This window comes from Dipodomys ordii, unplaced genomic scaffold, assembly GCF_000151885.1.
Source record: "Dipodomys ordii isolate 6190 unplaced genomic scaffold, Dord_2.0 Scaffold132, whole genome shotgun sequence".
In the NCBI taxonomy this organism is placed as follows: Eukaryota; Metazoa; Chordata; class Mammalia; order Rodentia; family Heteromyidae; genus Dipodomys; species Dipodomys ordii.
The window spans coordinates 1,111,084-1,135,532 of record NW_012267348.1 but is presented as its reverse complement, the minus strand read 5'-3'; the positions used below and the strand labels follow the sequence as shown (position 1 = coordinate 1,135,532).

Here is a 24,449-nt window from a genome sequence, read left to right as displayed (position 1 = left end):
GAGGGGAAGGGAAAAAACAAATCGTTTAAATAGGGATACAGGTGGATTCATTGCAACAATAAGATATACAAGTCGTTATGTGGAAAAACGAATTTTACAACTTGGTAGGGGGAGGAGGATTAGGTGGGGGGAGCAGGGGGGAGGATGGGAAGGGATGGGAAGGGGAAACAAAGGAGAAGGCTACAATGCTTGATAAGAAATGTACTCGTTATCTTGCCCATGTAATTGTAACCCCTCTGTACAATATTTTCACAATTAAAAAAAAAGAAAAAAACAGTATTGTCTTTACTGTTAACCTGAGAAACACATTAGCTAGTAATATTTCTGGTTAGTTTATAGTTCTTTTAATTTATTGATTATTTCCTTTGTATTTTTTATATTTATACTCTGTTGAGATATAATATACCTTTTATAAAACCTACCTATTTAAAGTGTACAAATCAGTGATTTATGTAACCATCAACATTAATTCCAGAATATTTTCATCACCCCAAAGACCTTTAAACCAATTAGTTGTAGCTCCTCCACATCTTTTTCCTATGGTTCTTAACAATTACTGATCTACCCTACTACCTTCTGTTATTAATTTTTCTCTGCTGGGAATTTCTTATAAATAAAAATTATATATTATATAGCCTTTTGGTTGCTTTCTTTCATTTAGAATAATGTCTTCATGGTTCAACTGAGTTATGGCATATATCAGTATTTTATTGCTTTTTATTGCCAAATAGTATCTCAATATATGTCTACCATATTTTGTTTCATCACTTGATAGACACCTGGTTGCTTTACATTTTTTTAGCTATTACAAATAATTGTTACATGTCCATTTATGTGTGGGCATATGTGTGGGGTTTGGGGGTCAGGTGGTCCTATGTTAGAATATATTTTGAAGTACTAACAAACTATTTTCCAAATTGGACTGCACAATTTTACATTCTCAAATGAACATTTAAGGGTTTCTTTCCACATCTTCCCCAACCCTCATTATCATTTATTTTGTTTTGGCAATCCTCATAAGGAAGAAACTCTAACTATGATTTTGATTTTCATTTCCATCAATGACAAATAACTGAGCACCCTTTGATGTCCTTATTGCTCAATTGTATCTATTCTTTGGAGAGATCTCTATTCAAATCCACTGCCCAATTATTTAGTTCAACATAGGAGTTGAACTCAAGAGTTTTACACTTACTAGGCAGGTGCTCTACTGCTTCAGCCATGACCTCTGAACTTTTTGCTTCTGTTATTCATCTGTGTGCTGGTCCTGAGGCTTGAACTCAGGACCTGGATGCTGTTCCTGGGCTTTTTCTCAGGGCTGGTGCTTTCCTACTTGAGCCACAGTTCCACTTGTAGCTTTTTGGCAGTTAATTGTGGATAAGAGTCTCACAGACTTACTTGTCACAGCTGGCATCAAACTGCAATCCTCACATCTCAGCCTCCTGAATAGCTAGTATTACAGTCATGATCACAAGGCTTTTTTGTTTTGTTTTGTTTTGTTTACAAATAATGCTTCACATTTGACCTGGGCTGATCTGAGTCATGATCCTTCTATCTATGCTTTCCATATAGGTGGAACAAAATGTACTTGTCCCCATACCCAAATAAGTAATTACTTATAGAGAGGCAAGTCTTGGAAACTTTTTGGCCACAATGCTCTAGAATGACAGACCTTGCTCTACTCTCAATCCCTGTCTTCAAAATCACTAATATGATGTACATGCCCTTCCTTTCTATTTCTTATGTGGAATGTCCAGACCTTTGTTGAACAAAAGTAATGTCACCAAGCATTCTGGTCTTGTTCCTTAGCTATGAGGCAAGCTTATATTATTTTACCATTATAATATTTACTATAATTGCTTGCAGCAACCTCTTGTTAGGTTAAGAAGATCTTCAACTTCTAATTTTAATTTCTTTTTTATCTCTCTTTTTTTTTGACTCAGGGCCTTGTGCTTACTATGCAGATGCTTTACCACTACAGCCATGCCTCCAGCCCTTGCTTTTATTGTGAAAATACTGTACAGAGGGGTTACAATTACATGGGCAAGATAATGAGTACATTTCTTATCAAGCATTGTAGCCTCCTCCTTTGTTTCCCCTTCCCATCCCATCCTCACTCACCCCCCGACCCAATCCTCCCCCACCACCACCAAAGTTGTAAAGTTCGTTTTCAACATAGCGACTTGTACATCTCATTGTTGCAATGGGTCCACCTGTATCCCTATTTAAACGATTTGTTTTTTCCCTTCCCCTCCACAAATTATATCAACCTCAAATACAGTGAAAGCATGGGTTATATGTGGGGGAGGGACATACAAAGCAACAAAGAAATAATATTATAAATGTGTTAGAAACAATTGCATGAAAGAAAAACAACATTTGAATACATATCTTAGGGTTCATTTCCCTAACATCAACTTATCTGACCTTGACGCAACTTAACTTGACTTGACTTAACATCAACTTATCTGCTTGACTCAGACATATACTAGTTATTGCAAATAAGGGAAACCATGGGACCTATGTTTCTTTGGACCTGGCTTTCTTCACTTAATAGAATTTTTTCCAAGTCTTTCCATTTCCTAACAAATGGGGCAATGTCATTCTTTCTGATGGAGGCATAGAATTCCATTGTGTATACATACCACATTTTCTTGATCCATTCATTTACTGAGGGGCATCTGGGTTGGTTCCATATCTTAGCTATGGCAAATAATGCTGCAATAAACATAGTCATGCTGGTAGCTTTAGTGTGGCCTTGTTTGTGATCATTTGGGTAAATGCCCAAAAGTGGGATTGCTGGGTCATAGGGAAGCTCTATGTGGAGTCTTTTGAGGAACCTGTATACTGTTTCCAAAGTGGCTGAACAAGTTTACACTCCTACCAACAATGCAGTAAGGTTCCCTTCTGTCCACATTCCCTCCAACATCTGTTGTTATTAGAGTTCTTGGCTATAGCCATTCTAACTGGGGTGAGGTGGTGTCTCAATGTTGTCTTGATTTGCATTTCTTTTATGGCTAGAAAGGTTGATCATTTCTTCACGTGTCTATTGGTCCTCCTTCTTTCCTCTTCAGAGAAGTTTCTCTTTAAGTCTTTAACCCACTTATTTTGGGCAGTTGTTTCTTTGAAGATTTGTTGTTGGGGGATTTAATTTTTTGAGTTCCAGGTATATTTTAGATATGAGACCCTTGTCTATTGTATGGCTAGTGAAGATCTTCCAATCCATAGGCTTTCTATTGATCTTGCTAGCTATGTCCTTTGCCATGCAGAAGCTCTGCAATTTCATGCAATCCCATTTGTTCAACCTTTCTTTGATTTGTTGTGTTTCTGGGTCTCTATGGAGAAAATTTCAGCCTGTGCCAAGTAGACCTAGAGTCCAGCCCTTTTTATTATGGCTATTTTTAAGATAGGATGTCAATTCTTGCCCAGGTCCAACCTAGACCATGATCCTTTTATTTACTCTTCCTGCCATACCTGGCATGACAGGTACATGCAACTCTGCCCAGGTTTTAATTGGTTAAAAAGGAGTATAATGAACATTTTGCTTAGGCTGGTCTAAAACCATGATCTTCCTGATTTCAGCCTCCTAGATAGTTATAATTACAGCCATGAACAAGTAGGCCTGGTTCTGAATCTTTTTGAAATAGATGTATGAATGGATGTTATATTTATCAAATTATTTTTCAGCATTTGTTTAATAACCTATGTTTTAGAGGGTCTCCCTGGCTTAGTTTTCTGCTGTTAGATCACTTTTACAATCTGGGTTACATATAACCTTCCATTAACAAATTAAAACCTGAGAGTTCAACTTTTCTGAAAGTTTCACCATGGTAATATGCACAGAATAGCTTCCCAGTAAATACTGGTACTTGGGAGTGATATTCACAGAAATCATACCAGTTAATAGCAGTAATTATCAATTGCTAGCTGAGGCAAATATTTAGAGACAACATATGAATTCAGACCAAAAAAAAAAAAGAAGGCTCACCTCTTAAAAAACTTTTTCTGGTATCTAAAAGACAACTATATCTATCTAGAGTTAACATTTAACTTGGCATTTTGTATATGTTAGCCATCACTTCCCTGTTTTCCCTTATTTAAGGAAAATAGTTAAATGGCAAAATTCTTTTTCAAGTTTAAAGATGAAAAGATGAAGAACATTCTCAAAGGAAGAAAAATAAGCTAAAAAGAATACTTCTGATATCATAAGTGGATAATGTAGATCAAATTATAAAACACAGGAGAAATGACATCTGTTTTCTCTCTCTCTCTGTCTCTCTCTTTCTTCTCTCTCTTTGTTTTTTTTTGTCAGTCATGGGGCTTGAACTCTGGGCCTGAGCCCTGTCCCTCAACTCTTCAGCTCAAGGCTAGCACTCTACCACTTGAGCTACAGAGTCACTTCCGGTTTTCTGGTGGTTTATTGGAGATAAATGTCTCACGGACTTTCTTGCCTGGGCTGGGTTTGAACTGCAATCCTCAGATCTCTGCTTCCTGAGTAGCTAGGATTACAGGCCTGAGCCACTGATGCCCAGCGATATCTGTTCTCTAGATGGCACGTATTTAGAGCCCTGTTTGAAGGCCTGATAATACATATGTGTGAAATAGATCACTCTTGCCTTATATCACAAATAATAGCTCTATACCTTTACCAACTTATCTAAGAAGCTTCTCTAGCACTCTGTGCCAACTCTATGGTGTGAATTTCAGTGCACAATTTCCAAAGTAAGTATTGAAAGAAAATGTCTGCATTTATAGGACCAGCTCCATGTATGTCACTAGCAGTGTGGGTAGAAATTTTCCTTTCAGTACAGTTATTATTGTCTGTGATTCACAATAAGGTACATGGACACATTATTTGTTTGCTATGTGTTTGTTTGTATGTTAAGCATGTAAGCAGGGCCTCATGCATGCTAAGCAAGTGTTTTGTCACTGAATAATATCTCTAGAGGACCATGTTCTTAACGCTTAAAAGCTATAATATGATTTCACTATAGAACTAGGTTCAACACATATTTTGTATGAACATACCATTTTGGACAAAGAAATAATTAAGATATAAAACAGTCCCAGAAATGAATGAATAAACCAAGTAGTACCTAGAACCCAAAGAAATTTGGCAGCTACTACATATTATCTCTGACTAAACTCAAGGATTCCAGTAAGTTCATGAGGATTACTAGGTTGGGCTCATTAGCCAATCTTGGATTTCAGCTCTCTCCTTGCCTTGCTGTATGTCCTTGGGAAAGTTGCCAAGTAGCTCATGACTTTACAATGTTCCACTATAATATTCCCATACGCTATGGAAAAGGAAGCCTAAAGGTAACCAAGCACTAAGATCCCTCTTAGGGGAAATTTAATTCAAATTCAGGCTAATGACATGCAAAAGAGCAGTCATTCCTAATCTAGCCTATTTGGGAGATAGAGAGCAGAGGACTGTAGTTCAACGTCATCTGGGCACTAAAGTAAAACAAACTGTCTCAACTGATGCATGGGCATGATGGCACACACCTGACTTCAATCTATGGGGGAAGCACGGTGGCTGAGTGCAGCAGTGGTATGTGTCTGTCATCCCAGCAAAAAAGAAAACAAAAATAAGAGGATCACATTCTAGGTTGGCTCAGCGTAAAGTGAAACTCTAGCTTGAAAATAACCAATACAAAAAAAAAAAAAGGCTAGTGGAGTATCCCAAGTGGTAGAACACCTGCATGGCAAGCACAAGGTTCCAAGTTCAAAGCACTGTACTGTCAAAACAAAACATAAAAAGAGCATTCATCTACCTGGGCACAAAGACAAGGCATAGTTTAGTTTTAATTAACAAAAATATCAAGCTCCAATTGTAGTTTACCTAAATACAAAGCCATATTTTTTACATGAGCAGCACTGTACTTCAACTTAGTCAGTTCGGTCTTCCACTTTAAAATGCTCCTAATTCAATTCCTGTTTTTTTTAAAAAAAAAAAAGTGTGATGGGAACACATATTATTTAAGAGGGATGCCTCATACACACAGCTGCCTGAGCTGACCAAATATCCATAATCCTCATGTCAGTTACCAACAGAAATACTATCTCTTATTGACAACCTACCTGATGTTTCTGAATTCATTTTAGTTAACAAGTTCACCCGATAAAGTATATATATATATATATATATATATATATATATATATATATATATATATATATATGTTTTCCTGCAACTTTAACTAGGACCCTATATAACTAGTGGATGGTACATTCGATAAATTCTGTTGAAAACTGGATAATTCCTGCTCGGTTAGAGAAAGTTGTTTTTCTTGATGAATGAGATTCAATCAATACACTAATGAAGTAAGAACTAGGGAAACTCCATGCATTTTTTGTACAACATAGACTATTAAGTTTGTAGTGATGTCTGATGGTCAATAATGATCAATTACTTTAGTATTGGATGACGTTTTATATTTCTCAAAAAAACAACATTCTCCTTTCCCTTCCTTCTGTGTTTGTTTTGCAGCCACCTAGCTCAAGCAGACAGGTAGAGGATATCTGAAAATAAAGCTCACATGAAGGAAGTCAAGATAAAAGTGGAATGAGAGAAAATGAGACATGCTAATAATGTTTGAGTCTTACATCAAGCTATGTCTGAGGCAATATCCGGAAGGGGTTTTTTTTTGTTAAGCCTATAAATTTTGTTTTGGCCTTTGCCATTTTGAACTAGATTTTCATTCACTTAGAAGTTCTAACAAAGTAAAAGTCTTGAGACTATATAACAAGTACTGCCATTAGTATAATTTATTTTCTTTTAAAAATGAATGAGCTGAAGAAAGTTAAACTTTTAGACATCATATTCATGTCATGTCAAATTTATAACAAAAATAATTTTGAAAATACACTCTTCTAAAGGAATTAGCCTAAAGGAAGAATATTTTAAAAGGAAGCTTTTGAATGCCACTCTTATTAGCAGTTCTCTTAGTAAAAGCAAGGAGCTTAGTAAAGGATCTTTAGTCACAAAAATCAAGAAAAGAAATTAACTTTTTTAACTACCTAAAGGAAATTAAGTTTTCTGAGAAACACACAGCATGTTCTACATGCAACCTTGAAACATACCTGCCAGATCAAATCGGGATCAAATTTAAAACTTGGAGAGTCCTGCAAGAAGATAAATTATAAATAGCTTTATTCACTTGCTTCCTTTCTTTTTCATTCAGGTAATTTCAGCCCCATGACTCACCTAGCTGGTAGGAGATTTGATGTGTGCCTGATATAGGCAGTAATGGTAACCTTATGTTTACCCCACACAGACATATTCTAAACTCCAGAAACATACAAACACATAAGAGTTCTAACTGAGCTACTAGCCTGTAGTTCTAAATATGCTTGAATTTAGGTGTCATTTCATAGCCTTTCATAGCAAACACTTTCCTCAAATTGATGCAAAGAATGGACATGAAGCTGATGGAGGTTCAGAAGTTCACCCTCAGTTTCTCTAAGAAACAAGCAACAAGTAGAGAGATTGGATGAGAATGCAGCCTCTGTCACAAGTGTACTATGGCCAAGAAGATGACCCTCCACCAGCTTCCTCTATAAGTCAAATTAGGTGTGTTGGAGTACAGATCCTAATAGGACTCGGAATGCCCCATGAACAAAATATAAGCAGTGCTTTAGCAAATTAGTAGGTATCTATAAAAACAACACATAAACTCAGGTTCAAATTCCTAATAAAAGTACTGCTCTCCCCTTGTCGCCCCTCAAACCTTTCTATGCCTACAAATCAGCATCTTCACAGCTCAATTTACTAAGAACGTATATATGTGAGTTTGTCATAGTAGTTGTGTATTTATGCCTATTTGAGTGTTTACATTTATTATTTAAGTTAAAGACATGATGCTGGAAACAGGAAAGTAGAATCAAACACACTTTCTACTGCAAAATGTCACAAAAAAGTAGGTAGGTAGTTGTTTTTTGTTTTGTTTTGTTTTTTTGTCAGTCATGGGGCTTGAACTCTGGGCCTGGGCACTGTCCCTCAGCTCTTCAGCTCAAGGCAAGCACTCTACCACTTAAGCCACAGTGCCACTTCCGGTTTTCTGGTGGTTAATTGGAGATAAGAGTCTCACAAACTTTCCTGCCCTGGCTGACATTGAACTTCAATCCTCAGATCTCAGCCTCCTGAGTAGCTAGGATCATATGCATGAGCCACCGGCACCTGGGAGTTGTTTTATAATATACATTTAACAAGAAAATACATATCACATAGGAGAGATGCTTCTGAATTCTCCAAAGACTTCTAGAATATATTTTCCTTTATTTTCAAGAAAGTTATGACTTCGAAATGCATTTTGTATACTTATCCCTTATTACTTCTTGTGTTAGGACTTGGGAAGGTCAGTATGTGGATGAGAGGAAGTAGAACTGAACTATCCTTTGATAAAAAAATTATCCTCCTGTTTTTTTCTTCTTCCTTTACTTTCTTTTTCTTATTTTAAGACTAAGTTTCTGGTTTAGTTACAGTATGAACTGAGGACAAAAATCTCAGTTATAAACCACTGTTCCCCAAGGATAGAGCAGGGTGGGTTTTTTTAATCAAAGTAATGTAAAATTATATAAACTCCAAATAATTAGCAAGCCAGAATTAACAAATTACTTAATACTATTAGCATTTGGTCTCTTCAAATGATATTTCTCTAACCAATTTACTACAAATATATTGTGAGTGTCTCGACACTTAAAATCTCAGTTGGAAAATAAACTTTAAAGTCTATGTTCTAAGTTTTCTCCTCCTACCCCCTAAAAAAGTCCACTTCGATGAAGATAATGTTATTGACTGGGGAAAAAAAATCCCTACTCAGAAATGCACATGGCAAGAATTCAATAGTTCTTATTAGTTGTTCTTTTTCTAGAATATGGGGATTTTGGCAGACAACTCAGAATCATGTGTAGCAAGAAAGACAGAAAAATCATTATCTCATAGTGAGCCTGGGAATTCTCTCCTCGGCTGAGAGTATCCAGGTATCTGTGAGTGCTGATTGTAAGTGTACAATTTTCAGACTGCAACCATCTCCATTAGGAAAATGTTTCTTAATAGAACAATTTAAATAAAAATTATTTATTTTTAAACTAAATATTTTACCATGATTCCATCTACCAAAAATAATAAAATTCTGAACATAAAAAGACTTCAGATTTCTAAATATTAGCAAAGCAAATACGTTTCATTTAGATTTACTACAAATCATACATGAGAGATTGGCCATTACCACTGGTTTTTATTTTTGTTTATTTGCCCTAAGTCTATTGAGAAAGATGTTTTTATCCTCAGCTGTAGGTTTTCTCTATGCCTATGTTATTTCAATACTTTGTATTTAATAAATTATTATTACCTCTACTTGCTCAGGAGAAAATACTGGAGTTAAAAAAAGCATTATTCTTTGAAAAGTAAATTGATGACAGCCATTATTTAGTGAATCTTATGTATCTAAAATAACTTCCCTTTGACAAATCCTAGTTTCTCAGAGGTGTCTTTTCATTTCAAAGTGAAATTCTACTTTCCAAAGAAAACAGTACATACAAAGCATCTATCTTAGGGTTAAAGGAATTGGACATACTATGGAAATGGTCCTAGCTTCTTTCAAACAAGTGATACTGGAACCCTTTAGTGTTTTGCCTAGAAAAAGCATCGTAATTAAAAGGCCAATAAGTTAAATGTACCCAGGAAAGCAAAGAGATGCAGAAGCAAAAAATACCCACCAAGGTGCTTACAGAGAGGCACAAGGTTGATTTCACCTGTTCGTTAGGCACCCTCAAGTTAAGAGTAAAGTAGCAGACACAGCTGTTTTTGACAAATGTTCTCAACCCCTACCTTCATTTCAATGACAGTCTGGAGAGCTTTCGTCTTGGCTGGCTCGGGCTGGAGTTGGCTTCTTCGGTGTAATTCCTGGGGAGGAACACGATAGAAATAAGCCTGACGGTTCATCCTTCTATTTACACCATGACCTTTACAAGCTACTTCCCAGCCCAGGTCCTCTGTGCACAGACGTAAACAAGCCACAGGTGCCTCTTCCCCCACACTCTTTAGAATCCCTCCTGCCTGCAGCCTGCGTTCCAGTGAAACACTCCTGGCACATGCGCTATTTCTGAAACTCCCATCAATAATTAATGTCAACTGTGACAAAGCCAGCAAGTAATCATAGTCCAAATACTGCTCAACACTGGGGCGGATGCCCAGCCATCAAATCATAATTTACAAAATTACATTACTCTGTGCTACCAACACAAACACAGCAAGGAAACAGAGGAAAGAAAATGACTAATGTGGTTGCAAATCCGCTGCATGCATGGCATTTTGCTACACAGCTAGGTTTCAAATGAGCAATTTAAAACCATTTCAGTATAAATGTGACATATTTTGGAGTGATCTGATGAAACCCCGTGTATCTCTTGCTTCTGAATTTACATTTTGGGTCCTTGTCCAAATCACATCTGTAGGTGATATGTTCATTCATCATGATGCCAAGAAATTAAAATTGGCATTAGTATCAATAATACAAGAGGAGAGACAAAAATGGTCAAAGCCACATGTAGACCCAAGAATTCCCCTATAATAACGAATATTTCTTCTCTCTTTCCCTAACTATCTCTCTCTCCTCTTTCTCCTGTCTCTCCTCTCTATTGGTCTGGTTTGGAGGACTTTGAGGTCTGTACTGGAGTCCAAACGTAAGATTTTTTTTTATTGTGAAAATACTGTATAGAGGAGTTACAATTACATGGGCAAGATAATGAGTACATTTCTTATCAAGCATTGTAGCCTCCTGCTTTGTTTCCCCTTCCCATCCCATCCTGCTGCTGCCCCTCCATCTAACCCTCCTCCACCCCCTACCATTTTTCCACATAACAATTTGTACATCTCATTGTTGCAATGGGTCCACCTGTATCGCTATTTAAATGATTTGTTTTTCCCCTTCCCTCCACAAATTATAACAACCTCAAATACAGTGAAAGCAGGGGTTATACCGTGGGGGAGGGACATACAAAGCAACAAAGAAATAATCTTATAAATGTGTTAGAAACAACCACATGAATGAAAAAACCATTTGAATATATATCTTAGGGTTCATTTCCCTAACATCAACTTATCTGACCTTTTTGGCTTGACTCAGACATATACTAGATATTGCAAATAAGGGAAACCATGGGACCTCTGTTTCTTTGGACCTGGCTTACTTCACTTAATAGAATTTTTTCCAAGCCTTTCCATTTCCTAACAAATGGAGCAATGTCATTCTTTCTGATGGAGGCATAGAATTCCATTGTGTATATATACCACATTTTCTTGATCCATTCATCTACTGAGGGGCATCTGGATTGGTTCCATATCTTACCTATGGCAAATAAAGCTGCAATAAACATCGTCATGCTGGTAACTTTAGTGTGGTCTTGTTTGTGATCATTTGGGTAAATGCCCAAAAGTGGGATTGCTGGGTCATAGGGAAGCTCTATGTGGAGTCTTTTGAGGAACCTGTATACTGTTTCCAAAGTGGCTGAACAAGTTTACACTCCTACCAACAATGCAGTAAGGTTCCCTTCTGTCCACATTCCCTCCAACATCTGTTGTTATTAGAGTTCTTGGCTATAGCCATTCTAACTGGGGTGAGGTGGTGTCTCAATGTTGTCTTGATTTGCATTTCTTTTATGGCTAGAAAGGTTGATCATTTCTTCACGTGTCTATTGGTCCTCCTTCTTTCCTCTTCAGAGAAGTTTCTCTTTAAGTCTTTAACCCACTTATATGTGTTGTTGGGGGATTTAATTTTTTGAGTTCCAGGTATATTTTAGATATGAGACCCTTATCTATTTATTGTATGGCTTGTGAAGATCTTCTCCCAATCCATGGGCTTTCTATTGATCTTGCTAGCTATGTCCTTTGCCATGCAGAAGCTCTGCAATTTCATGCAATCCCATTTGTCCAATCTTTCTTTGATTCAAACATAAGATCTTGAGCTAGGCTCCACCACACGTCTCCAGACCTATTGTTTGTTTTTATAGCATTTTGCACTTTTGTAGTGGTCTTGCCTACCTCCATCTCCTAAGTAGTTGGCATTACAAGGGTATACCACCACCACATATGGATTAATATTTCTTTAGATAAAGAGAAAAACACGCATTGGGCATGGTGGAATATACCTGTAATATAAACACCCAGAGGAAGCCAAGGCAAGAAAATCACAAGTGTAGGCCAGAATAAAGAATCATGAGTTGACAGATGGCCTGGGCTACTTAGTGAGTTGTGCCAAACATGCCTTGGCTACATAGTAAGACCTCTTTCTTTTCTTAATATATATTTTTTATTGTAAAGATACTGTACAGAGGGGTTTCAGTTACATGAACAAGGTAATGAGTCCATTTCCTATGGAGCATTGTTGCACCCTCCTTTATTTTTCCCCTACCATGCCTTTCCCCAACTGCTCCCTCCCCTCTCCCATACCACCCCTCTGAAAAGTTGTAAAGTTCATTGTAACTGTTTGTTGAAACTGTAAGGTTTCAACATATGGAGTAAGACCTCATTTCAAAAGAAAGAAAAACAACATAGCTGTAATTTGAAGATTAACTTTTTGCTTGTCTCTCCACAAAATACTGTGAAGACTTTGGAGAGTTGTCTTGGCAGAGACAAGAGATGAAGGAAAGGTTTTCATTTTCTTCAGGACTACAAGCAGGAGTAAACACAGAGCTCATACCATGTCCAAGATACAAGGTAGTTTATAGAGGAATCTCATAAACTACTGCTGTAAAAATCAATTTTGAATCAACACGGAGTGTCCCTACAATTTTAGGAACACTGGACTACAAAGACTTAATATAAAAAATAAATTTAAAATTTGTGAAAAGGTATCGCAAAGACATGAAAAACTTACTTCTTCCATCACTACCTTCTACTATCAGTTCTATTTCATAAAGACAGGGTATACTGATGTAACAGTTTTCAGAAAAACAAAGCCTCACAATAAAAGGCAGTCTATCCAGGATAAGATAGATAAACAGGTAGCTGTTAATCCATATCCTGTTCCACTGTCCTTTATAGCAGTGGCCTAAGACATCTGGTCATACATTATGGTGCATGTGTCCAGTTACCAGCAATGGTAACTGAATTACTGCTCTACATCTAGGCTCAGGAGTCAGAGTAACATATTTTATCTTCGAAGTCTTTTGTGACACAAATCGGCAAATCTCTGCAAAACCACCTATGTAAAATATTTTCTTGTTGGAGTGAAGAGTACCAAACCCATTTTTTAAAAAGAGATAAAGGGAGAAGACAGGAAGATAGTGGAAGTGGAGCTGGTGACTGACTGAGCTCTCTCCAAGAAACCAGAGTTTTCGGGTCCCAGTGAAAAGTCTAGATCTAGAAAGTCACACCAAGTGAGCCATACTTGTACAGAGATTTTTGGCCAGAAATGAAAAATAACAGTCAGCATGCTTAAGAAGACAGATTTGAGCACACGGCCTCAGCCACAGCTACAGCCAAAAAGAGCAGGGACAAGGGCAACATAAACAAAGTGTGCATGGCTTTTCACTCACCTCCAGCACTAACGGGATGACTAAGAGCAGAAAATCACATCCTGCTGGCCTCAGACAGATACAAATCACAGAGGCAGATCGAAACATCAAGAGAAAGTATAAGCACTCCACAAAAGACATACTCACTCCTTCTCACAGAAAAGTTTCTGGAAAGTAGCCCTCACCTGCACCCAAGAAGAATGCCATCTTCGATAGTGGCATCGAACCTGCCAGAGCAGCTAGCAGCTAACTTGGGCTAGAGAAGCAGCAACACTGGTGCCATTCTTCAACAAGACAAAGGAACCTGACCACTGAGAGTCAGTTCCACCCAGGGAAAGGAAGCTCCTCCCAGGAGGGGCAGCAATCCCTGGGGGAGACACAGCAAGACTCAAGACACTCTTCTACAGAAAACAAAGAGAAGCAGCACAAACTCTAAACTTGTAAGGCCTAACTTTTTCTTCCTACTCAAATAAACTTCTTTGAGAATTCAACCAAGCTACTAGGTTCACTAGGTTAAAGGAAAATTGACTACCACGAGGAAATCAAAGGCGCCATCGAGAGTGGACAGTGAAAATCGGGGAGACACAAGATCCCCCTCCAAAAGTGAAGAATTTCTGTTTTTCATTTCCCCCCTCCTCCTCAACCTCCTTCCTTTTTACCTTCATTGCTGCTCTGTTTAGTCCTAAATATACAACCTCCGGTACTTACTAGGCTTCCTTCTTAATTGTGTGCATACTTAAATTCAGACTAAAATTTTGATTACTCACTTTTCTCTGAGTATTTTTAATCTCAGAATAATTTTTATAGCAAGAGCAAAAGTTAGGTTCCATTCTGAGGAGAACCATTACTTAGTTTGTATTCCTCACAATACATGCCTTCACAGTTCTTTTTTCTAAAATAAACCCACCAAGAAGGTTATATGACTTTATTGATTGCTAATATCCTGAGATTTTTTTGTGTGTTTTTTGTTGTAGTTGTGGAGTGCTGGAGGAAAAAAAGATTGCACTGCTGCTTCTTAGTTTTTTTTTTTTTTCAGTAGGGCTATTTTCTATTATAAATTAGCCACCTTGCTTTTATGATGTTCTTGATGGTTCTTTATACTTAAAAGTAGAACTATTTTGTGCATATGTGTGCATCTGAATACTTTTAATTAAGATCAGAGATTAGTATCTTTTATTTATTCACTGAATGTAATATACAGGTAATATGTTAAGACATAGATCATAATTAGCGGAAGCTTTAATAAATACTGGAAGTTTTAAAGAGGAGAGGAAGTAATATGGCAGCCAAACAGGACAAACTTGCTCCAGCTCTCTCTAACCACACAGAAAATTGGGTTCCTAACATGGACCTCTACCCAAATGATCAACAACAACAAATATATAAACAGAGAATCAGAAGAACTGAAAAAAAACTTGTAACTTTGAAATAATTATTTTATTCACATTTTCCTTTATTAATATATATTTTTATTGTAAAGATACTGTACAGAGGGGTTACAGTTATATGAGTAAGGTAGTAAGTACATTTCCCATCGTGCATTGTTACCCCCTCCTTTGTTTTTCCCCTGCCATCCCTTCCCTCCAATTCCTCCCTAACTCACAAGCTGCAAAGCTCATTTTCAACCTAGTGTCTTGGATATCTCATTGTTACAATGGATAAACCTCTATCCTTATTTTAGCATTTTGTTTTTTCCCTTCCCCTCACCAATTAGAAAAAAATGTATCAACAAGATGCAAGGCACTGGAAACAAATAAAGGGAAAACAGGGGTTATACCATGAGGGAAGAACACACAAAAGAAACAAAAAAAATCACACAGTACATTATAAGTACATTAAAAACAGTAAGAAAGATAAAACCTCTTTTGTCCCTATTTTGGGGTTCATTTCACTTAGCATCATCTTATATGGTTGTATGTACATAGCTTTTGACCTTTTCTGCTTGTCCTAGACATATACTAATTATTGCAAATAAGGGAAACCCTGGGAACTGTGTTTCTTTGGGCCTGGCTTACTTCACTTAATATAATTTTTTCCAAGTCTTTCCATTTCCTAACAAATGGGGCAGAGTCATTCTTTCTGATGGAGGCATAGAATTCATACACACACACACACACACACACACACACACGATCCCTTCATCTACTGAGGGGCATCTGGTTGGTTCCATACCTTAGCTATGGTGAATAATGCTGTGAAAAACATAGTTGTGCTGGTAGCTTTAGTGTGGCAATGTTCGTGAATTTTTCCCCTAAATTTAGGTCCTAGTTTGCTTCCTCCTGTTCCTTTCACTTTCTATACTCTTATTTGTTCCTCTATTCTCATTATATCTCCTAATCTTTCTTTTAAATTCACCCTAACCCATTTTAATTTATTTCTGAGCCTTCACTCATTCTTCATTTTCATTATTCCATTGATCCATAGTTGTGTGTCTTTGAACTAGAATGTATTTGTATCCATTTTGACTATGTCTAAGTGGCTTATTGTGTTATCCCTTTGGTACAGATTTCTCTGTTGCTCACAAGAGATTTGTTCAATGGTCACCACTATATATAATCCCATGCCTGAATCACATATTCCTCCCCAAATAAAGAAAAGTAGAGGTACGTAGGGGAACACCTATCTATGATTTTAACCTCTAAAGTCTGTGCGATGACAGAGCGTTGGGTTAGTTTTTGCTTTAAAATTGTTTTCTGTTGAGGTGTTAGAGTGCCTTTAATTTCCAAATGGGCAGAACAAACCATAGAAACACAGGGAAAATGGCAAGTCAAAGAACCTCGACTCCTATTCAAAATAAACAGGCAACAAATCAGTCAATGAAAAACCTAGATAGTTCTGAAAACGCTCTACAAACATTACTGATATATACGCTGAATGAAAAGATTGAAAGCCTGCACATGGCTATGCAGGAGCATCATGAGTCTAACCAAAGATTAATAGAGCAATTCATGGAATCCACAACAGAAAGCTGAATGGATTCCAACAGAAGCAAAAGGAGTCCAATGAAAGTATAGCCAAAGGACTTGAGAGAGAACACTGAAAATCAAGAAAGTAAAGAAGGTACTCATTACCCTACTCATGTAACTGTAACCCCTCTGTACAACATTTTTACTATATATAGAGAGAGAGAGAAAGAGAGAGAGAGAAAGTCCATACAAAACCTACAAAGAAAGAAATTTCAACAAAGAAATTTAAGCCATCAAAACTGATCAATTAGAAGGAAAGGAAATAAAAACAAAGCAGAAAGTCTTGACAGCATATTGGACAATGCAGAAGATGGAGCCTCTGGAATTGAGGGTAGTTTAGATGTTACAGAGAAAGAATAGAAAATTATTCAAAACAAATCACAGAAACAAGTTACAAGAAAACAAGATGCAAGAAACAAGTTACAAGAGCTACAAGATAAAATCAGAAGGCTTAATTTAAGACTAATGGGTATTGAGGAGGGCCTAGAGAAAGAAATTAGTGGAACAGCAAATATATTAAACAGAATCCTAGCAGAGAACTTTCCAAATATCCAAAAGGATAGGCCTATCCAGATACAATAAGCCTTTAGAATGACAAACAGAACATCCAAAAGAACAGAACAGACCAGAACAGGATATCCTAATGCCACATTGTAATCCATATAGGATCAATAGAGACCAAGGAAAGGATCCCTAAAGCCACTAGGGAGAAGACAACAATCACCTAGAAAAGAAAAACAATCAGAAAAACTTCAGATTTCTCAGCAGAGACTATGAAAGGAGAACCTGAAATTTCATACCCAAAATACAAACAACCAACTACTTACCAAGAATAGTGTACCCAGCTATGCTCTCCTTCATAACTAAGGGAAAAAATAAAACCTTCCACAGCAAGGAAAAACTGAAACAATCTCTACCACATCATCATTACAGAAAATACTCAAAGACACACAGAAAACCAACTTAACCAAAGGGGTGAAGGACCTCTATAATGAAAATTTTAAAAAACTGAAAAAGGAAATTAAGGCAGATTTTAGGAAGTAGAAAAACCTCCCATGCTCCTGGATTGGGAGGATTAACGTTGTGAAAATGGCAATACTGCCAAAAGCTATCTACAAATTCAATGCAATACCCAGCAATATCCTAACAACATTCTTAATGAAATAGGAGAAGAATCCAAAAACTTATATGGAAAAACAGAAGACCACAAATAACAAAAATGATACTTAGCAAAAAGAACAGTGAAGGAAGAATAACAATACCAAACTACTAACTATATTATAAAGCAATAGCTATAAAAAGCTTGGTCCTGAAGACCAATAAAATAGAACTGACAGCCCAAAGCCGGGCTCATGCCTGTAATCCTAGCTACTCAGGAGGCTGAGATCGGAGGATCGTGGTTCAAAGCCAGCCCGGGCAGGAAAGTCTGTGAGACTCTTATCTCCAATAAACCACCAGAAAACCGGAAGTGGCGCTGTGGCTCAAGCGGTAGAGCGCTCACCTTGAGCTGAAGAGCTGAGGGACAGAGCTCAAGCCCAGTGTTCAAGCCCCACAACCAACCAAAAAAAGAAAAAAGAAAAGAACTGACAGCCCAGAAATGAACCCACAGACTTATGGCCACCTAATCTTTGATAAGGGAGCCAAAAACACAGGATGGAAGACAGCACCAAATGGCACTGGCAGCACCAAGTGGCACTGGCAATTTTCTACATGCATAGAAAATTCAAGTTGAATCCTTATATATCACCCTGCACCAGAATCTACTCCTAATGGACCAAAGAACTCAAAAGTAAAATCAGATATGCTGAAAATATTACATGAATGAATAGGGGAAACACTAGGGCTCCTTGGAACAGGTTGAAACTTTCTCAAGATCCAGAAACACAACAAATCAAAGAAAGGTTGGCAAAATGGGATTGCATTAAACTAGAGAACTTCTGCATGGAAAAGGATATAGCTAGCAAGATAAATAGAAAGCCCACAGATTGGGAAAAGATCTTCACTAGCTATATAACAGACAAGGGACTCATATCTAAAATATACTTAGTGCTCAAAATATTACCCCCCCCAAAAAAAACAAATCCTCAAAGAAACTACCATTCCATTAAAAGGTGGGCTTAAGAGTTAAAGACAGAATTCTCTGAAGAGGAAACAAGAACGGCCAATAGATACATTAAAAATTGTTCAACATCTTTGGCCATAAAAGAAATGAAAATCAATCAACATTGAGATTCCACCTCACCCCATTTAGAAAGGCTATTATCAAGTAAACTAATAATAACAGATGCTGATGGGAAGGTAGCTAAAAAGGAACTCTATTACACTGTTGGTGGGAATGTAAACTTGTTCAGTCACTCTGGAAAGCATAATGGAGTTTCCTCAAAAGGCTAAACACAGAGCTTCCCTATGACCCAGCAATTCTACTTCTGGGCATTTATCCAAATGACCAGAAACAAAGCCACACTAAAGCTAACAGCAAAACTATGTTCATTACAGCATTATTTACCATAGCCAAGACATGGAATCAACCCAGATGTCCCTTAGTAGATGAACAGATCAAGAAAATGTGGTATAAATACACAATAAAATTCTGTGCTTCCATCAGAAAGAATGACACCTCCGTATTTGTAAGGAAATGCAAAGACATTGAAAAAATCATATGAAGTGAAGTAAGCCAGATCCAAAGAAACATAGACTCCATGGTTACCCTCATTTGTAATAATTAGTGTAGGTCTAGGATAGTTCTATCAGAGGGTCACAATAGTTTAATAGCTATGTACATATGACCTGATAAAATGATGCTAACCAACATGAACTACAAGATGTGGAAACAAGAGATCTTTTGGGGGGTTATTTGTTCTTTTTTTTTTTCTTAGTGTACTGCATGCAGCTATTTTTCTTTGTTTTTCCCCCTTTGTCCCACAGTTTCTGTGCTTCCCCTTCCCCTAACCAAAATAGATAAACACACACACACACACACACACACACACACACACACAATCACACACACAATACAAAAGGTTCAGAAATCAAAAACAGCAAAGAAAAAAAAGCAAAGAAAATAAAAGAAAAAAGAACCACAACAGTACAATAACAAACCTCTTGCTTCCATTTCTTGGAGTTCATTTTGATAATCATCATTTCATATTATCATATGCACATAGCATTTTGTTATAACAACGGACAACTTACTAATATAGGAAATATAATAGCATCTCAAGGTACTCACTGTGTAGTTATTTTCCATGATATATACCACAAATGTAATAAACTCATGATCAGTTTTAATATAGTTTATTTAACTCTGAGTTTATATACTTAATTTATAGCATTAGCTGTTATAACAAATTTCTAAGATTCAGCCAACATGTGCCACAATAATCAAATTCCAGTAAACCATGGGATAAATCTCATGAGAATTTCAACTTCCAACAAAAGCTACTTAACATTCAACATTACTTCCAACATTATTGGAAGTCATTGGGAAAAAAAAGTCTCCCATACTAGAAAATGGAAAATAACTCATTCTACAGAGTTGTAGCGTATTAAATAGTAGAAGAAATACATTTTATAGATCACCATTTCTGATATCAGGTGGCATCAAAATCATCTTTGAAAAAAAGGTTGCCAGACATGTGGAACATTACTGTCAGGAGGCAGAGGCAGAAATTTTTGATGCCAGCCTGGACTACACAGAAAGATTCTACTCCAAAAGAAAAAAAAATCCTAGAAATAATATTAATGATAATTTCATGCCATAGCCAATCCAATTCCTAAATAAAAATTATGATATAATTTCAGGAAAGAGGTTAAGACTGCATCAAACAAGTGAAAATAATCCAGAGACAACTAAGTATCACAGTGAAAATAAAAACCTTAAGGTAATGGCATATACAATGGTAATTTCTGCCAAACATTAGAACGTTGCTAAGGACAGACATGCAATAAAAAAGCTCAACTTGTGACAATAGTTTTCTAAAATCAGAAACAGGGTTTTGTTTTATACAAGTTCTATCACAATACAACAAACCAGTTCAAATCCAGATTGAGCCTTTGTACCCTGTGTGTGACTTCTTAAAAAATTGAATGAATAAAATCTCAAGAATCGCAATTTTCTTAACTGTACTATTTTTCCTAACTCTAAAGTCTCTGAGGGTGACCTTAATTTCTAAGGTGCTAGATAAGAAAGGATTGTAACCTGCATCCAGACTATACAAATGCTTTCAAAGTTCCATCTCAAAGATTTCACACACATTTGAGATTCTAAAAAATGCTCACTCTGCCTCTGTACATATCTAATAAAGATCTGTGTTCCTCTTTCATATTATAAAGGTATTGCTAAGAAGCCCACTACCACCTTGTATCTAGAAGGGACTTATTTCTGGCTAGTGGAACACAGGATTGAAGACCTCACCTTTTGTGAAAAGGTCAAAAATAGCATTTTCTCCCCCTTTTTACTATCTGCTGACCAAGTGAAAGAGACCAAGAGCCAAGAAGGCAGAATCATAAAATAAGAGGGGACTGCAATCATGAAACATCTTAAAAGGCTGCTGAACTGCTACATTGGAAAGAAATGTGGATGGGAAGTAACTTCTGATATTTCTTTGCCTCCAAACTCCCAGGTTTTACCTATAGAAGTCCCTGATCTCTCCATATTCTGATTTTAAAAAATTATTATAAAGGTAGTGTACAGAAGGGTTATAGTTACATAAGTCAGGTAAAGAGCACATTTCTTTTCGGATAATGTCCCCCTTATCTCTCTGTTTTCATACGGTAATCAATGGCTGCAGGAGAAAAAAATACCTTGTTAGTTCTATACTACTTGTCGCTTTTGTGTTGGTAAAGAGATTTTAGAATGTGGGTCTTTAAATGCTGAAATAAGGATACAGGATGACCCACTGTAACAACGAGATGTACATGACACTATGTTGAAAATGAACTTTACAACTTTGAGGGGAGAGGGAGAAGATGGGGAGGTGGGGAGGGAAGAGATAGTAAGGGAAAAACAAAGGAAGAGGTAACAAAGCTCAATAGGAAATGGACTCATTACCTTGCTCATATAACTGTAATCCCTCTGTATAGTATCTTTACAATAAAAAAAATGTTAAAGAATACGGGTGTTTTCCAGATGAGATTGTTGATAGATGCTCTATGTCTACCCATCTGACAGATGTGCACAAATTTTAAACAACTAATATATTTGCTCAGGAATATTCCATGTTCTCTCATATAGTTATGGCCATACAAAGTTTAACTTAAAACATAATTTTATTTGGGGGGTCCAGTCGTGGGGCCTGAACTCTGGGCCTGGGCGCTGTCCCTCAGCTCTTCAGCTCAAGGCGAGCACTCTACCACTTGAGCCACAGCGCCACTTCCAGCTTTTTTTTTTTTTCCTGCTTATGTGGTGCTGAGGAATCAAACCCAGGACCTCATGCATGCAAGGCAAGCGCTCAACCACTGAGCCACCTTCCCAGCCCCTTAAAACATAATTTTAGTAGTTCTTAAGACTTTCCTAGGTCACAGATCTCTGTAAGAATCAAATGCAAAGTATGGGTTCTCTCAAAAATAGGAACATAAGCACACATACAACAAAATGCCTTGCACCACTTTTGTTTATTCCTAGGCGCTGGCTTAGCATCCTTTGAAGTAGACTTTGGGCTACAAATCATTTATTGATAGAAAAGAATACTAGATTAGGAGTCAGGAGTTCCCAGTTTCGACCTGAGATCTTCAGAATACACTTTCTCCTTCTCTGATATGAAGAAAAAGAAGCTCCAAGTGAGGGTTTCTAAAGCCCTTCAGCCTGAGAATATGCATGTTTTTATTAAACAGCTCACTCCAAATTGCTTATCTCTGGCTGATCTGTCCAGTCATACCCATTCTCAATTTTAAAAGCAGAAGAAAAAATAAAAGAAAGAAATTGGCAGCACTGGTCTAAAACAGCCAGCCTCATTCAGGAAATCAACAATGAGCTGTACCAAGAACTTAACTTTCTGAGCATGAAATCTCCAGTGAGTTACAGTAATGACATTTCTTAGTACTAGAATCCAGATTCTACTGGGTTAATATAGATGGACACCAGCTTCCAAGAGAAGCCTGACAAAATAATGATTTGCATATACCCTATAATTATCCCCCAAAGGTAATTACTATTTTTCTCTAGTATTCTCCACTATTCTAGAAAGTCATGCCTATATAACATACCAATGCAAGTTGGGTGTATTAAATCACCCCCATTTAAACCATTTATAAACTCATGCATTACAGATGTGAAATTTATGAAGTGTAGATGAGGAATAGCTCATCTCTATGGCATGATGTCTAAAGACTAGGACAGGGTTTGATGATCCAATTCAAGATCTTTTTTTTCACTCAATGTGTATTACTTTACCTGGAAAATGAAATGGAAACTGGGTTTAGCCAGAATTGTCAAGCTGAGCAACAACAAGTTACCACCCCTAAAGGAAAGATGCAGGACAATGTGATTCAGAGAGCTAAATAACATGCCCAAGATCACAGAGCTAATAACACTTGACACTGTGGCCAAGGCCTATCTGACACCTGAGCTCACACCTTTAAGTACTAACATAACACTTGGTTTATCTTGCTATTTGTAGTCTCTTAATGCTCTGAAAACACCTAGAATTTCAAGAGGTAACTATATCTGACATCTGGTTTATTTCTTTGTTCTTCTGGTAAGACTCAACAAGTTTTGAACAATATGCTATGGAAAAGAATAAGCCTAACTCAATTTATAAAGTATTCGCAGAAAATCCACCAGGTTTGATGACAAAGGAAGGCTATGGACAGCTTCACAGAATACAGAGGGTGGGTGGTTAATTTTCAACTACCTTACTCCTCTACCAGAGACTTCAGCTGGTCTCCTTTCTTTCTGAGCTGAAATATACCTTCTTGAACCTTATTAAGTACGTTGGATTTGTTCTACTTACTTGAGGACATCAGCAAAACATTGGACTCCTCCACCCATGAGTGCTTTCCAGTCCGAAGTCTTACTAAACAAGCCATTATTCTCAACACTACATTATTCACAACACCATTCCTCACTGTGCCCAGTATCGGTGCTCTTGCCCCCTGATCTCAGAATCAGGAATTCTGGGTATCACAGTCTTTCAGTAGGGAACCAAGAACCACAAAGCAGGTCCACAAAAAACTCTCAACTGGATTTCAGAACTTCATTTGAACTTGAATGTTTATCACAACACTATCTGTTGGGAATAGAGAATTTACATTAGTTTTACAATCCCACTGATGAAGAGAATTGTGCCTATAGGAATTTAGTTACAGATTATTCTCAGAGCCTCTTCCATACATAGATCATTTAGATGATGGATTTTGAATTGATGGGAATTAGATTTCTTTTTACTTTGAGTTGATACTGTAATGTGATGGCCTTGAGAAATCTTGGGATAGGAATAAACACTTTTTTTTTAATTTAAGAGAAATGTGAAGCTTTCAGAGCTAGAAGTTGGATTGTAATAGTCAGAATAAACCCCTTACCAATGATGTCTTCATCCTATTTTCAAAGCCTGCATATGTTACATTATATATAATTAAGTTTATAGATATTAAAATCAAGAGATTATACTGAATAATATAGGTATTTCCAATAAAATCACATATGCCTTTTTCTTTCTCCTTTTTTTCTTTTTCTTTTTATTCTTCTTGTCAGTAATGGGGCTTGAACTCAGGGCCAAGGCACTGTCTCTGTGCTTTTTTGCTTAAGGCTAGCTCTCTTCCACTTTAAGCCACAGTTCCCCATTGCAACAATGAGATGTACAAGTCATTATGTCAAAAATGAACTTTACAACTTTGGTGGCGAGGTGAGGTAGGGGGAGGATGGGATGGGAAGGGAAAACAAAGGAGGAGGCTACAATGCTTGATAAGAAATGTACTCATTATCTTGCCCATGTAATTGTAACCCCTCTGTACAGTATTTTCACA

At 37.0% G+C, this 24,449-nt stretch overlaps 1 protein-coding gene across 1 annotated transcript in view; it reads right to left on the bottom strand.

The window, feature by feature from the left end:
• Positions 1-24,449, bottom strand: part of Erc2 (ELKS/RAB6-interacting/CAST family member 2) — a 784,984-nt gene that overhangs the window by 489,541 nt on the left and 270,994 nt on the right. The window contains exon 3 of the mRNA XM_013030719.1: positions 9,836-9,910. Coding sequence (XP_012886173.1) covers positions 9,836-9,910 — 75 coding nt within the window. The remainder of the gene's footprint in view (positions 1-9,835; positions 9,911-24,449) is intronic.